The sequence below is a fragment of the Dendrobium catenatum genome, unplaced genomic scaffold, assembly GCF_001605985.2.
Source record: "Dendrobium catenatum unplaced genomic scaffold, ASM160598v2 original_scaffold_159283, whole genome shotgun sequence".
Classification (NCBI taxonomy): Eukaryota; Viridiplantae; Streptophyta; class Magnoliopsida; order Asparagales; family Orchidaceae; genus Dendrobium; species Dendrobium catenatum.
The window spans coordinates 281,883-299,098 of record NW_021477709.1 but is presented as its reverse complement, the minus strand read 5'-3'; the positions used below and the strand labels follow the sequence as shown (position 1 = coordinate 299,098).

Sequence of the window (17,216 nt, the reverse complement as noted above, 5' to 3'; positions counted from 1 at the left end):
ATTACCGTCGCCATTTAATCATTAATTTGAGTAAAAAAAATCATTTAATGCTATAATTTTTTAAAATTTATAGTAAATCCAATGTTTAACAAAATGGAAAGTTTTTGGGCTCCGTTGAAATGACAATTCATTTAGTATTTAATAAAATTAAGTTTGAGTTGATTTATCTATTAGATTATGAGATATTTAAACTTGTTTAAAATGTATTTTTTGTATTTTTCTCACAATCCAGTGGCAACTACTATCTAAATTTTGGTGAAAGATTATTGAGTATCTTATGCATATTCAGTAATTTTTCTAGGGTCAGATACCCAATAGATTTCTGTGATGTAAATTTTTAATATAAATGGTCCATTTTGGACCCTAAACTTTGAAAATTCATAATTCCCAAGATTTTTAGTTTTTTGCTTTAAAATTTATGTGATGTGAATGCTTGTGTACTAGGGTTAGACACACCAAGTTTCATGCCCATTGAATAGAATAAATGAAAGTTCGTTAGGGATATTAAGCCCTATAGAACTGGCCCGAGGCTAACCAAGAGGGGGGTGAATTAGTATTTAAAATTTTTTTAAGCAAAAAGAACAATTATCACAAACCAAATCCCCACAAAAATAAGTGCGGAAGAAAATAAATGTGGAAGCAGTAAAAACAAGAACACAAGGGTTTATAGTGGTTCGGTTAACTCGACCTACGTCCACTCTCCGGAGGCGCCCTCCGAGTATTGCACTACATCGTGACTCTCCTTTAGCCCCCACAGCTAGGCGGAGAAGCCCTCACAAAAGCACCTCCTTTTTGCCACACCCGGCAAGGCAGCGAACCCAACTCCTTTTGCTTCCTCCTCAAGTAGGCAGAGAACCACGATCACTTGCTGAAACTTACCACTCCCAACCCTTCCAAGGACAAGAGACTCTAGGGAAGAAGAAGTGGAACAATGCTTGGAGCAACCCTTATGAATCCCCTCACAAGCTCCCCCTCACAAGATCATCTCTCTCTCTCTCCCTCTCTCTCTCTCTCTCTTCTTTAGGTTTTCTCAGGTCAAGACAGCAGCCAAGGATGATAAAAAATGTTGAACAAGAGCTCTTAAATAGAAGAGCTTCAAAGGACTCATTAATTGCAAGTTGCTGACTTTATTGTCCATGACGATATTGAAATAGTCCTGGACGATCAGTACAAATCTCATAAGATCGGCCAGAGCATCGCCCTGAATGCAAACTGGACGACTGAAAATTTGCTTGATCGTCTCGGACGGCCAGAAGCAACCAAGGGTTTTTGAATGAATCGTCCAGGCCGATCTTGTGATCGTCCAGGATGATGTGATCGTATCAATCATCCTTAATTACTCCCATGATTGTCGGATTAATTTAGGCATAATTATACAATATTGTCCAGGCTGATCAAATAATCGTCCTGGCCGATTTTCAAAAAATACATAATACCTAAATTAATCATGGCGGCAATTTCTTTCTGTATTGAGTATATTGTCCTGTCCGATATAGGTATCGTCCAGGCCAATCAGTTAATTACGTCTGCCTTAACTAAGAAATCCTGATTAGATCTTCTATTTTGAACTCGATCGTTCAGGACGATATAAATATCATCCGGGCTGATGTGAGTAAAAACATAAGCTCTAAATCTCTCAAGTGTGTGTGTGTGTAGGGTTACTTAACATTAGTCACTTCTAATAATTACAATTGACTCAAGAAAGAAAGAAAAAAAATATAGACTGACTCAACCCTAATCTTCCCAATCTTGAGCTGGTTCTGATTTCCATCCGATCTTTGATTCCTGAAAAGTCAGTAGTAACAAGCAGTTGAAAAAAAGCAAGAGTGTTTTTCAATCATCAAAACATAGTCCATGAAACTGAATTTGCAACAACATACACCTAGGAAAAATAATTAGTAAAATATTTAGAAAACTTAAAAAATTCTAGGGACCTGTACACACACCAAATAGGGGTGAAACATGAACATAGTAAATCCAATAACATTTTGAACCATATGTTTAAATTTGAATGAATTTAAAGATCCTTAGGTTATAAAATTGGCCATATCAAATTTTATCCCCTTTAATGATTTAGAAAATTCAACAAATAACCATAAATCTAGATTAATTCTAAAATTTATCCAAAATAACTCTAATTGACCCTAATTCAACCCTTAATTAGTGATAATCAAAACCCCTTTAATTTAACATTAAAATCTACCTTAATTTAATTTTAAGTTAAAATCAATATTTAATTAATTTTAATGAATTAAAATGATTAAAAATTCCCAAAAATTCTCTAAACACTTGTTGATCTCTCCTTAGATCATTTATGATCTTCGGAGTTGATTCCAAGGGGTTTGAAACTTGTTTAGATTCAAATCATCAAAAGGACCCTTAATTAAAACAAGTAAATAAATCTAATAAATACCCAAATTTCAAAAATTCATAAGTTTTTATAGATAATTTCAAATCAGTCAAACTTAAAGGCTGATGACTCTAATTAAAATCTAGTATTTTGTAAAAAATTCAAACCCTTAAAATCTGATCAAAGTTAAAAAGTCAACAATTTGGTCAACTCTAGATCAAAATCGTGTCAAAACTTCAATAATTTATAACTTCTCATAGAAAACTCTGAATTGAGCGTGCAAATAGTCTAACAACTCATAATGTGGTCTAATGTTTATTAAAAATCATAAAACTTCAATTTTAACTTTAATTTTAAAAGTCAACTTTTAACCCCTAAGTTAACACACTTAGATAATTCCTAAAATGCAATTATTCATTAAAATTTCATAATTTTCAAACTTGAATAATAAAATTCTCAACCATCTTCTTAAAATCAATCGCAAACTAAAATATTTAATATTAATATATCCTTTAATTTGAACTAACTAAATTAATTTAAACAACCCTGATTACTACTGGGTAACCTAGACCTACGAGGCTATTAGCTTAGCCCCAATGAAGGTGAAATAAACTTTACAACCTCAGTGTGAAATAAAGATAGTAATCATTCAACCCTTAAAATATATTTAAATAAAATTCTTAATATATTAATATTTAAATTCTAATCTAAATCTCCCCTTTAAGACTTAACAAATCCAAAAGTTTAGATAACTTTAATTAACTACCCAGCTTAGGACCTATCCCAGTCACATAACATTCTACATACACTTTAGATGGTTTGCTAGGACAACCAATTCTAGATCTAGGTTAGGCCGGTGTTTACTTTTATGCTATGTGCTGAATTTTTCATGGTTTTATTGCATGTTGTGGATGAAATTGCCTACTGTGTTTGCTTTCTTTTACTACAAGATGTGGATGATTGATGTGTTTGGCGACTAGATTACTCTTAGGATGGAAGTAATCTAAATGTTCACATAGTTTTTTGTATGTGTTCATGCTCATATAGGGCAATAAAAAGGGGGCTAAATAAAAATCAATTATAAAAATGCTTGCACATGTGCTTCAGCTACTAAGCCTCTAAATAATAAAAAGAGTGTGGCCATTGTGTTTATTTATTTTTCTACACATATATAACTACTTGGGATTATATTTTTGATTTATCAACTGCTTAGGATAACCCTGCAAGAGAGTCTAGATTTCTTTATTTCATATAAATGTAATTTGTGTAAATGTTAAGTGTTGTGAAAGTGAAGTTTTGAGTTGGGATACATATATCCAAAGGTTGGATTCCAAAGAGAAAATGACATCCCTTATAGGAGTAGCCTTTTTTAATTTGGAGATCCAAATTTGGATCACTTCTTCCTTACACAAAGAGAAAAGAGTGGCCTTCCCCTTAAAGGAAGAGCCCTCTTATACATTTGTTTAACATACTATGAAGAATCCAAGGAGCCTGAAGGAGAACAAGACTAAGGAACTGAAGACAAAGAGTATCCCACTCAAAACCACATGTGTTTCTATTAGGTTTAGAATCTGGGTTATTTTCAGTAGTGTCCGACCACTTTACTTTATGTAAGACCCTGATTTATAATAAGCAAAGCAATTTGCTTATGGATATTTATTAAGTAATTCATTTATATTTGATGTGTTGATATGATTATGTATAGAATTACCTTTTTTTCTTAGTTTTTTGGTGTTTATGTGTCGCTTTTATTTTCGCCTGGATATGTAAGACTCGTAAGAGTGTGAAAAAATTTTATTCTCATAATTGAAAAGTTTAAAATTTAGAGAGTTAAATAACATAGAAAGATAATGAATTTAGGGAATCAGCCAGGACCGCCCCCATGGTCTCATGCATATTTTTGCATCTCTTTTTTCATAGTTTTAGACTATTCCTTGCCCGCGAGTAGAGTTCGGATAATCTAACCTATGAGGATGAGGTGCTGGACATGGGGAAGCCTAGTGTTCTAAAAAATTATTTTCTAAGTCTGCTTTAAACTTTCAAGCATACATGATTTGAAGTTGTCGACTTGCATGCATTACATTAGAAACATATTTAAAAGAGTAAAAATTTAATTGCATTAGTCCTTAACATTTTGCATTTAATATAAGTCAAAGAGGCCAATTAAGAAAATCTCTAGATGTCGGACTCAACTCTCCAAAACCTTAAAGAAAATATCCCTACCACTCTTTCATAAAAAGATCAGACTCATGAATTTTAAATTGATTAGGTGATTAGTTGGCTCCCCAATCCAGGCTGGGGTAAGTCTATATCTTGCACTGCATTAGTTAGGTTCGGACGACTGTGGTCTAGTGTCCAAATTTAGATTTAGGATATGGGGCAATTTTTTTATTATAAGACTCCAATCTCCAGGAACATAATCCCAATTTTCTAATTAAATGATCAACTTTAATTAAATCCTCTTTCAATCCAAAATGAAAAGACCAACATTTAGATTAGGTCGGGACACTTCTAGATGGTTCTGGAATCTCAAAGTGCCCCCTACTTTTTTTTTCTTGATTCCGTTAATAACTGCTAAACCTTGCTCCAATCCCTTTTGAAATTCCAAAAATTCACCTCTTTTTTGTATCACTCATAGAAAATCTTTAACAAAATTTCGTCACTATTTTAATTGAGAGTTTTCATAGGAGACTTTGTCCCCCTATGATGTAATTAACTACGAAGGCTTACGCTGGTAGGAGATTTAGAATCACACACACCTGATTTTCAAGTTTGATTTTTCAAAATTTAATTAGATTTTCTTGGGAAATTTAAAATATAAACAATCGTTATCATCATATCAAGAGAATTAACATCGAACGATATTCTCTCCCTTTGGGGAGAAATATCTTTCATCGATAAAGCTTAGGATATAAACTTAACGATCACCCTTCTCGGTTATTGTAACTGGATATTCAATTAAACCTCATTTTGGCCCTTTGGAACCATATGAAATTCTCTTTTAAATTCGATCACAGTATGCAAGATGAGATTCATAATTTTAAATCTGAATCCCGTTCTGAAATTTTATTTTCACCTTTCGAGGTGATATACCTTTTTTAATAGAATAATTTGATTTTAAAATTACAATTTATCTTTAATTTCAAAATTCCCAAAGAGAACTAGTTTTTTTTTTAAAACCTATTTTTAAATTTCCACCAACAGTTTGCCGACATACTTGATTATCCTAAATCATGCAAGAAGAAATATCATAATTTTTCTTCTAGTCATCCAAAACAATCCACAATATCATCCCGGATGATCTGTATAAATTTGTACTGATAGTCTTGGACTATCCTCATATCGTTCGGGACTATCAAGCCAAATTCTGTACATCATACTAGACGATCCTTTGATCATTCAAAATTACATTTTTAGGGTCTTTTAAATCCCTCCTTTTAAGCACATCATACGGGACGATCCTGTAATCATCCTGGATGATATTTGGCATTAAAATTCAGTTTTATGGTTTTTTGAAGCCCTATTTTTTAGCTCATCATACGGGACGATCCTACGATCGTCCTAGATGATTTTTGCTTCCAAGATTAATTTTTAGGGTTTTTGAAAGCCCTCTATTTAAGCATTATCAAGGAACTTAATAAGTGTCTTTGGCAGCCATTGAAGCTTCATTCTTCTAGAAAAAAACTTGAAGAGATAACTTGAAAGAGAGAGAGGAAAGGGTGGAGTTTGAGAGAGGGAGAAGATCATTGGAGGGGGTTTCAATGGATTGTTGAGGGGGTTTCACATAGTTGCTCCAGTAAGCTTGCACCTTAGTACCATCGAATTTAAGGTTCATCTTGAGGGAAGGTGTGGGAAGAAGAAGATCTCTTTGGTGTCAAAGGAACCAATTTCTCCACCGCACCGGGGAAGGTGGAAGTGATTTTGTAAGGGCCTCTCTACCTAGCTGTGAAGGCTAAATGAGAGTCACTAAAGGTTTATTGCAATACTCGCAGGGTGCCTCCGATGAGTAGACGTAGGTCAAGTTGGACCAAACCACTGTAAATCTGATGTGTTCTTTCCTTTATTATTTCTACACTTTATCTTTATTATGATTAGCTGCTTGGGTGAAATCTCTAATTAATCTTTTTTATTATTGATTTATTTTGTTTCCGCTATAAGATATAAAAAAAGATTTTTCTTTTAGTTAAAGAAGTTTTTTAAATATCCAGTTCACCCCCTCTCTTGGTTAGCCTCGGGACTAGTTCACAAGGGCTTTACATCCGTGATAAACTTTCAAGTGGGATTATAGCGAGATTCATAAAATTAAGTTTGAAAACTTTTTGAATTTTGATCTATGGCTAATTTTTGTAATCGTAATATTATGAAAGGTTATTCAATTATCATACCACCTTTATTTGAAAATATTACTTTTGATTATTTTTAAATTTGCATGTTTACTTTCTTACAATAATTTGATTATCAAATGTAGCATATGATTCTAACTGGTTATTTTGAACCATCACGCGTTATAGATGGAATTAAAATTGATATTCCTTTTTAATCAATAGAGTAGGGAAGAAAGAATCAATGCTCAATTGAATGCTAAATTGTTAAACTATTTTTTCTGTGCTTTAAATTCTGAAGATTATATATTAGTATTTATGTGCACTACTGGCAAGAAAATTTGAGATAAATTATACACTATATACGAAGGTAATTGTGAGATCAAGCAATTCAGGTTAAACTTTTTAATGTATGATTATGAACTATTTTGCAATAAATCTTATGAGATAATTTTAGACATATATATTAGGTTTATTCAAATTGTGACATCATTGCATGCTTTAGGTAAAGAATTTTCAAATTTTGAAAAAGTCAATAAAATTCTATGTTGTCTACTTAATAAGTTTGATGCCAAATTTATTGCTATTTGTAAATCAAAAAATTTGAATAAATATTCTATTAATAATTTGATTGGCTCGCTCATTTTCTACGAGTAAAGTTTAGGTTAAAGATTTTTGGGTGTATGTGAAACGAAAGTACTAAAAGCTACAGACACGGAGAAAAGTGGCTTAGTTGGTGGCGAAAGCGATGAATTAACAAGCAAATTGGGAAGCCCAATAAAGTACAAGCATAAGCATCAATAAAAGTGGAATAAAGGTAAAAATGATAATAATGTTAAGATTTGTTCTAACGTTATTTGATTTGGATGCATGAAACCTAGACATATGAAAAATTAGTACTCTAATTTGAGAACTCTTCCTGTAAAAGAAAAGGGTAAAGCTAATCAAATTGAAAAAAAGGCAAATAATAAAAAGCAAAAAATCTTTTAGGTAGGCCTAGCTTCTGAATCATCAGACTAGGAGCAAGATGATGTTTAAATCCTTATTTGTGTGTTTATTTATTTATTTATGCATATTTTTGTTTGTTGTATTTTTGTTTATTTTTTATGTTTTCTTTGAGTTTATTTTTTCTTTCCTTTTCATTATATTAAAATTTTAAATTTGTCTTTACTTTTTTTTTGTGAGGTTTTCTCTGATCAATACACACATTACTTTTCTTATTTCTAATATATTTTAGAAAATCAAATCTTTTTAAAGATCATTTTTTCTAAAAAATGAAAAATTTACCTTCTATTTTTCTTGAATTTTTACATAAGTTAGGGTTGACTTCTCTAAAAATAGCTATAGGAAGGAAACTCATAATTTTGTCTCTCTATCTCTTTTCTTAAGGAGACTAATTTACTTTTAATTCAAAAATTTTATCAAATTATAAATTGAATTTTAAAATTGAACATTTTCATCTCCCTATATTTTTTCTATCCCTTTGGGATCTTTTACAAGTTGTTGAATCAACTTCAATAATGCCAAATTTAGAAAGATACGCAAAGTGTATCAAAAATCAAACGATGCACAAAGTGCACCAAATAACTGACAAGAGGCAAAAAATGAGCCCACAAAAAGTAAACTTATCTTTTTTATACTTCTTAAGTCTTAAAAAAACCATTTTTCTATTGATATCTTCGATACTTGAGTTTGAAAATCTTGATTTTTAATTCATCAATTTTTGCATTAATCTTTTATTAGATATATTTTATGAAAGAAGTTTTGAAAAGATTAATATTTCTTTTTCTAATTTGTTCCTTGATTTAGATATTGGATTAATAAAATTTTGAGCCTTTAAAAGAAGTTGAGCTTGGATTAGTAATTTCTGAATTTCTAACCTTTTTGGGTTATGTGTTGTCAATACATTCCTTATTAAGTTTTGAATAAAACCAAGAGGTAACTTTCTTATTTAAAAAAAAATTGAATTTTCAAACTAATTCTTCTAAAGATATATTCTTCATCATATTAGGGATCGTTTAATGTTTTATTAGTTAGTTTTTAATTATTTTAGTTTTATGTGGTCTTCTTCTTTTTGATAATATCAAAGGGGGAGAACGTACTATTGTTTTGTATTTATTTTATTTATTTGTTTTATTTTACTTGTTTTATTTTAAAATAAATAAAAAAAAGTTTTTTCACCCCTATTTTTAAATTTTTATCTTAATAAAGGAGAGTTTAGGAGAAAATACTTTTAGTTTGCAACTTCATCAATAATTTTTATCATCATAAAAAAGGGGAAGATTATTGTGACTCGATCTCATGAGTTTAATATTTTTTATGATAACAAATATCTTTATATCACATAATATACTTTATTATATATTTATTTATGTGTATACTAACATTTCAGGAATACCGTGCTACATCAAACAAAGAATTAGAGCTCAAGATTCGGTTGAATAATGTTATGTTTTGAAGGGTCTGTAATATTTATTAATGTGATTTTGATTTATTAAGTTAAGTCCTATAAAGAAGTATGCTTGCTTGGTGACCATGCGCACACACACTCAGGAGAGTGAGATCTAGTCAAAATCAGAAGTTTAAGTTTTAAACTAATCGTATTGAAAGATTTTGGATCGCCTAGGATGATCCTTTATAATATTGAAAAATAGTAGCCAATGATAATTTAGGCAAGATTTTAATATTCAATTTTTGTTCTAATCATCCTGTACGATTAATACAAATCATGCCTAAATTGATCATGTAATTATGGGACTAATTATAGTTTAATTTTTCAATCAGATCGTCCTAGATGATCTGTATATCGTATAGGATGATATTTGCCGACATACTTAATTTTTCTAAATTGTGCAAGACGAAATGTCATAATTTTTCTTCTAATCCTCCAGGACGATCCACAATGTCATCCCGGACGATATGTACAAATTTGTACTGATCATCCTGAACTATCTTGATCTCATTAGGGACTATCAGGTCAAATTTTGTACATCATACTAGACGATCATGTGATCGTCCAGTACTATATTTGGCTCAGAAATTGAGTTTTTAGGGTTTTTTGAAGCTCTCTTTTTAAGCACATTGTACGGGACGATCCTGCAATCATCTTGGAACATATTTAGCACCGAAATTCCGTTTTTAGGGTTTTTTGAATTTTTATTTTTGATCTCATCATACGGGATGATCCCGCATCATCCTCAATGATTTTTTCCACCAAGATTAATTTTTAGGATTTTTCAAAGCCCTCTATTTAAGCTTTTCCAAGGCACTTGATAAGTGTCTTTGGCAGCCATTAAAGCTTCATTCTTCTGGAGAAAACTTGAAGATAAAATTTGAAAGGGATAGAGAAAAGGATGGAGTTTGAGAGAAGAAGAAGATCCTTGGAGGGGGTTTCAAGGGAGTCTAGAGGGGGTTTCACACGGTTGCTCCGGCAAGCTTGCACTTTAGTACCATCAGATTGAAGGTTCGTCTTGAGAGAAGATTTGGGAAGAAGAAGATCTCTTTTGTGTCAAAGGACTCGACTACTCCGCCTCACCAGGGAAGGTAGAAGTGATTTTGTAAAGGCTTCTCCGCCTAGTTGTGGGGGATAAAGGAGAGTCACTAAATGTTTAGTGTAATACTCGGAGGGTGCCTCTGATGAGTGGACGTAGGTCAAGTTGGATCGAACCACTAAAAATCTAGTCTGTTCTTTAATTTATTATTTCTGTACTTTATTTTTATTACGATTAACTGCTTGGGTGAAATCTTTGATTAATATTTTTATTATTGATTTATTTTGTTTTCGTTGTAAGATATAAAAATTTTCTTTTTCTTAAAGAAGTTTTTTAAATATTCAATTCACCCCCTCTTGGTTAGTCTCGGGACTGGTACACAAAGGCTTTACATCCGTGACGAACTTTCAGGAGGTCGGAAGGACCTTAGTCGACAGGAGATAGGGGTTATAAAGACTGTTATCTAGGGATGGAGGTTAGCAGGACTGTAGTATGCAACGGAGGTTGGAAAGACCGTAATTAGCAGGAGACATGGGTTAGAAAGACTGTTGTACGATGATGGAGGTCGGAAGGACCATAATAAGTGACAAAGGTTTGAAGGAAAATAGTCGGTAAGAGACAGGGGTTAGAAAGATCGTTGTCTCGTGATGATGGTCGGAAGGATCATAGTAGGCAGCAGAGGTCGGAAGGACCATTGTCGGTAAGAGATAAGGGTCAAAAAGACTGTTGCCTGGTGATGGTGGTCGGAAGGGTTGTAATAGGCGATGGAGGTCGAAAGGACCGTAGTTGGTAGGAGACAGGGGTCAGAAAGATTGTTTTCTAGCGATGGAGATCGGAAGGACCGTTGTATGCGACGGAGGTTGGAAGGACCATAGTTGGCAGGAGATAGGGGTCTGAATGACCATAGTCGTAAGGCGGTGGTTCGACGAAAGTTTGGGCGTTATTCGGTGGTCTGGTAGAACTCTGATTTCTTTTGATTATCCGACAAAAGTTTGGGTCTCAATCGGTGGTCTGGTGGTGGTTTGGCAAAACTCCGGAGTAAGACGGTGTTCCAGTGAAACTCTGGCGTCATGCGGTGGTCCGGCAGAACTCCGGAGCCAGGTGGTGGTCTAGTAGAACTCCGGCGTCGGGTGGTGATTTGGCGGAAGTCCGGTGTCACGTGGTGGTCCAGTAGAACCATAAACCTCTCCTTCTTCCTATTCCAACTTTCACAACTTGTTAAAAACAATTGTCGGTATTCTACCTACTCGCTCTGCCTCCTCTTGTTCTTCACCTTCACATTGTAGCAAATAAACAAAGTAATAAAGACGTGCTAAAAATTGCTAATAATGAGAAAAAGTCAAGCATTAGAAACTATTGTGTTATTCTGCTAAGTCAGTGCCTCTTGCTGTCATTCAGCTCTCCAGCAAATATAAAAGATGAAATGGCGTTTGCTTAATTCATCACTTTTTCATAGAAAATGAAATCAAGTTTGGAGATGGAAAGGAAGATAGATGATGCGGAAGACCCAGATAAAGCACGGCTGTCTCAGCTCGGCTACAAGCAAGAGCTCAAGCGCCATCTCTCGTACATAATTATCTTCAATTTTAACAAATCTGTTTATTTATCTAGTTTTCTATCTATCTAACTCTTTGTGATTTGTGGGGGAATTAAGGATGTTGGAGAACTTTGCCTTCTCGTTCTCCATCATATCGGTTCTGACTGGGATCACAACCACGTACAACACAGGGCTTCGGTATGGCGGACCAGTCTCAGCCACATTAGGATGGCTGCTGGTCTCACTGTTCAACGGCTGTGTGGCGTTATCTATGGCGGAGATATGCTCAGCCTACCCCACCGCCGGCGGCCTCTACTACTGGAGCGCCAAGCTCGCCGGCCCCCGTTGGGCTCCCCTTGCCTCCTGGATCACTGGATGGTAATGTGTCATTTAGTTCTATATATGTATCCCTCCTATTAATTCTTTTTGTGCTTTATTTAGTAACTTAACTTACCAAAGTAATCAATCAAAGGATTTCTCACCAGTTTCTTTTATACATCTGCAGGTTCAACATCGTCGGGCAGGTATTTAGCAACGGCCCAAATTTGATTTTCACAATTTAAAATTTCAAATAATAGGGCTTTATTAGTAGAAAATAATTATGAAGATATATTAAAATTTTAAATGGCCAATGTGCTCCTTTATGCCCCACCTTAAATGCATCGTTTGCCCAAATATACTTTATTTCTTAGTTAAAATCTTATAATTTGAGTTTTTTATCTCAAAATTAATGTCCGGTTTGTAGACTATTAATAAAGAGCTTGAGAGAGAATTTGTGAATTTCAGTGGGCAGGAACTACTAGTATAGACTTCTCATTAGCACAGATGGTTCAAGTGATCATTCTGTTGAGCACTGGTGGAGCCAATGGAGGCGGATATTTGGCCTCTAAATATGTTGTTTTGGGCTGTTATGCTGTTTTCTTAATCATCCATGGAACCATAAACAGCATCTCTGTTAAGTGGGTTTCCTTTTGCTGCCAGTTGGGTGCGATTTGGAACGTCATAGGTGATTTCCTATTAGCTACTTAATTACTTCTTCCACATTAATCGTTCTTTTGAATGACAAGAATAAATTTATTAAACAGATTGAATTAGTTAATAATAACTTAATAATGAATCATTGATTAGGTGTTTTCCTGCTTACGATCCTCATTCCTGTGGTGGCCACTGAGAAAGCAAGTCCCCAGTTTGTGTTTGCACACTTCAATGCTGAAAATGATGTAGGAATTCATAACCAGTTTTATATATTTGTTCTTGGCCTCCTTATGAGTCAATATTCTATGGGAGGATATGATGCATCTGTTCATATGGTACTATAAGCTAAACTCTCTCTCTCACTCTGTCTCTCTCTCTCTCTATCATGTTCATATCATATTTGAAATAATTTATGATTAAATTACCAGTCAGAGGAAACGAAGAACGCAGATATAAATGGGCCAAAAGCAATAATCAACTCGGTCGCCATATCAACCATTGTTGGCTATATCTATTTGATTAGTATCACATTTACAGTGAGAGACATTCCATATCTCCTAAGAAGTGACAATGATGCTGGTGGCTATGCAATTGCAGAGGTCTTTTTTCTTGTCTTCAAGGACAGATATGGAAGTGGAGTTGGAGGAATAATTTGTTTAGGATTTGCCGCAATTGCAGTTTTCTTTTGTGGCTTGAGTGCAGTAACTAGCAATTCCAGGTTCAATAATTAGGACTAGGAAATTCATTTTTGCTCTCTTAATTTGTTTAAACTAACCATTATTAATATATGTTTTTTTCATTCCAGGATGACTTATGCGTTTTCTAGGGATGGAGCAATGCCATTTTCATCATTGTGGTGCAAAGTGAACAAGGAGGAAGTTCCACGAAATGCAGTTTGGCTTGCTTTGGCCGTCTCTTTTTGCATGGCTTTAACGGTACTTAAACAAAACTCCAGTTAATATATAGCTAATAAAATTTTCTGAACTATAAGAAATTGAGTCATTATATAATTGTAGCATACTCTTTAGTTAAAGGAAGCATAGTCATTATATAATAACAAAATAAGCAACGTAATATTGATCTATGAAAAATCTTTTAAACACTGCAGTCTTTGGGAAGCCTGGTTGCATTTCAAGCCATGGTGTCAATAGCAACAATTGGGCTCTACATTGCATATGCATTGCCCATCTTCTTCAGAGTGACATTGGGTCGACAATCATTTGTTCCAGGTCCTTTCTCCCTTGGTCGTTGGGGCATCTTCTGCGGTTGGGTTGCTGTGATTTGGGTGGCGGTGATAACAGTCCTCTTCTCCCTCCCTGTTGCTTATCCGATTAAAAAAGATAATCTCAACTACACTCCAATTGCAGTTGGTGGAGTCTTCATCTTTATTCTTTCTTCTTGGGTATTCAGTGCTAGGCATTGGTTCAGAGGACCCATACGCAACATTCAAGAATGAAGATTCAAAAAAATATTTTCATTATTTCAGCATTAATTGGACATTTGTTGTTTGGGGTTTAATGGCCCCATTTGCTTTACGGAATTTTTTTAAAGTTAAACATTGATGCCTTTGTTTGAAACATTCCTATTATTATGACCTTGAGAAAAGGATCTGTTTTACTTGTAAATGCGTTCTCAAGTGTTTCACAGGTACTTAATGGGTCCCAATGGGAAGAACTCAAAATCGATCTCGGCAATTAAGACTAGATCAACCTCGACTCAACAAAGCAATTTGATAGGAACTTTTTTCTCACAAAAGCACCTAGGGAGCAAATGACCTCTCAGATTTAGAGGACTCTTCCCTCTTGGGGGAAGCAAATTTAAAAGCAACTTGTCACCACTTCTAGTAATGAGATGCTAGTGGAGTTCAGCAACCTAGTTACAAAGAAGGATGATCCCTGTTGCGACTCGAGCTCACGAGTTTTATATTTTTGATGATAACAAACATCTTTATATCTCATAGTATTTTTTATTCTATATTTGTTTGTGTGTATACTAATATTTCAGGAATACCATACGACATCTAACAAAGAATCATAGCTCAAGATTTGATTGAATAATGTTATGTTGTAAAGGGTCTATAATATTCATTGATGTAATTTTTGATTTATTGAGTCAAGTCCTGTAAGGGAGTATGCTTGCTTGGTTACCATGCACACACACACTCAAGGGAGTGAGATCTAGTCAAATCCAAAAGATCAAGTTTTGAACTAATCGTACTGGATGATTTTGGATCGTCTAGAATGATCCTTTACGATCTTAGAAAATAGCCGTCAATGCTAATTTAGGCAAGATTTTAAGATTTAATTTTTGTTCTAATCATCTCGGACGATCTTGATCGTCTAGGACGATCAATACAAATCATTCCTAAATTGATCCTGTGATTAGGGGATTAATTATGGTTAAAATTTTCAATCTGATCGTTATGGAAGATCTGTATATCGTACAGAACGATGTTTGCCGACATACTGGATTTTCCTAAATCGTCCAAGCCGAATTACCATAATTTTTCTTCTAATCGTCCTGCATGATCCACAATATCGTCCTGGATGATCCACAATATTGTCCTGGATGATCTGTACAATTTTGTACTGTCGTCCTGGACTATCCTAATATCGTCCGGGACTATCAGGTCAAATTCTATACATTGTACTGGACGATCCTGCGATCGTCCAAGATGATTTTTGCCACCGAAATTGAGTTTTTAGAATTTTCTGAAGTCCTCTTTTTAAGCGCATCGTACGGGACGATCCTGCGATAGTCCTGGATGGCATTTGGAACCGAAATTGAGTTTTTAGGGTTTTCTGAAGCCCTCTTTTTAAGCGCATCATACGGGACAATCCCGCTATCGTCTTGGACGATATCGTCTGTTTGGTACATTTAAGAGCCTTTTTGGAGCTCTTCTATTCAAGCTTTGTCAAAGACCTTGAAAGCATCTTTGACAGCCATTGAGGTTTCAATTCTTCTGGAGAAAACTTGAAGAGAGAGCTTGAAAGGGAGAGAGGAATGGGTGGAGTTTGAGAGAGGGAGAAGATCTTTGGAGGGGGTTTCAAGGGAGTGTGGAGGAGGTTTCACGTGGTTGCTCCTGCAAGCTTGTGCCTTAGTACCATCAGATTCAAGGCTTATCTTGAGGGAAGTTTTGGGAAAAAGAAGATCTCTTTAGTGTCAAAGGACCCTGCTACTCCGTCGCATTAGGGAAGGTGGGAGTGATTTTGTAAGGGCTTCTCTGCCTAGCTGTGGGGGCTAAATGAGAGACTGAGTTTAGTGCAATACTCAGAGGGTACATCCGAGGAGTGGATGTAGGTTAAGGTTTGATCGAACCACTATAAATCTTGTGTGTTTTTTCCTTTATTATTTTCGTATTTAATTTGTGCATTTTACTTTTCTTTGTGGTAAATTTTAGTTTGGTTTGCATTTTTGTTTTTGATTGAAAGATTTTAAAATACCAATTTATCTCCCATCTTAGTTAGCTTTGGGACTAGTTCATAAGGGCTTAACATCCGTAACGAGCTTTTAAGTGGTATCAGAGCGAGATTCATAAAATCTAGTTTTTAAAACTTTTTGAAATTCGATCCATGGCTAATTTTTGTAATCGTAATATTGCAGAAGGATATTCAATCACCCGACCACCTTTATTTGAAAATATTACTTTTGATTTTTGGAAAATTCGCATGTCTACTTTCTTGCAATTAATTGATTATTGAATGTGGCAAATAATTTTAACTGGTTATTTTATACTATCACGTGTTAAAAATGGAATTAAAACTAATATTCATTTTAATCAATGGAGTAGTGAAGAACAAATCAATGCTCAATTGAATGCTAAATACGTAAACTATTTTTTTTTGTGCTTTAAATTCTGAAGATTATATGTTTGTATTCACGTGCACTACTGTCAAGAAAATTTGGGATAAATTACACACTATATACGAAGACACTAGTAAAATCAAGCAATCCAAGTTGAATACTTTAATGCATGATTATGAATTATTTTGCATGAAATCTTATGAGACGATCTTAGACATGTATACTATGTTTATTCAAATTGTGACATCATTACATACTTTAGGTAAAGAATTTTCAAACTTTGAAAAAGTCAATAAAATTCTACGTTGTCTACTTGATAAGTTTGCTGCCAAAGTTGTTATTTAGGAATAAAAAAATTTGAATAAATATTATATTGATAATTTGATTTGCTCACTCATTGCCTACGAGCAAAGGTTGAGCCAAAAACTTTTGAATGCATGTGAGATGATAGTGTTAAATTCTGAAAACATAGAGAAAAGTGACTTAGTTTGTGACTAAAGCTATGACTTATCAAGCAAATTAAAAGCTCACCAAAGCATAATCATCAACAAAGTGAAATAAAGGTAAAAATGGTAAGAATGTTAAGATTTCTTCTGACTTAGTTTGCTTTGGATGTAGGAAGCCTGGACATATGAAAAATCAGTGCCCTGATTTGAGAACTCTTCCTACAAAAGAAAAGGGTAAAACTAAGCAAATTATAAAAATAACAAATAATGAAAAGCAAAAAATCTCCTAGA

General features: G+C 34.1%; 1 protein-coding gene across 1 annotated transcript; it reads left to right on the top strand.

The window, feature by feature from the left end:
• The first annotated feature begins 11,553 nt into the window (after nt 1-11,553).
• LOC110100802 (amino-acid permease BAT1 homolog) lies at nt 11,554-14,275 on the top strand. Its single transcript, XM_020828510.2, has 8 exons — nt 11,554-11,729; nt 11,818-12,078; nt 12,206-12,224; nt 12,487-12,706; nt 12,829-13,010; nt 13,104-13,393; nt 13,481-13,610; nt 13,784-14,275. The coding sequence occupies exons 1-8, from the start codon at nt 11,623-11,625 to the stop codon at nt 14,129-14,131; spliced, it is 1,557 nt and encodes a 518-aa protein (XP_020684169.1). The 5' UTR covers nt 11,554-11,622; the 3' UTR covers nt 14,132-14,275.
• The last annotated feature ends 2,941 nt before the right edge of the window (nt 14,276-17,216 follow it).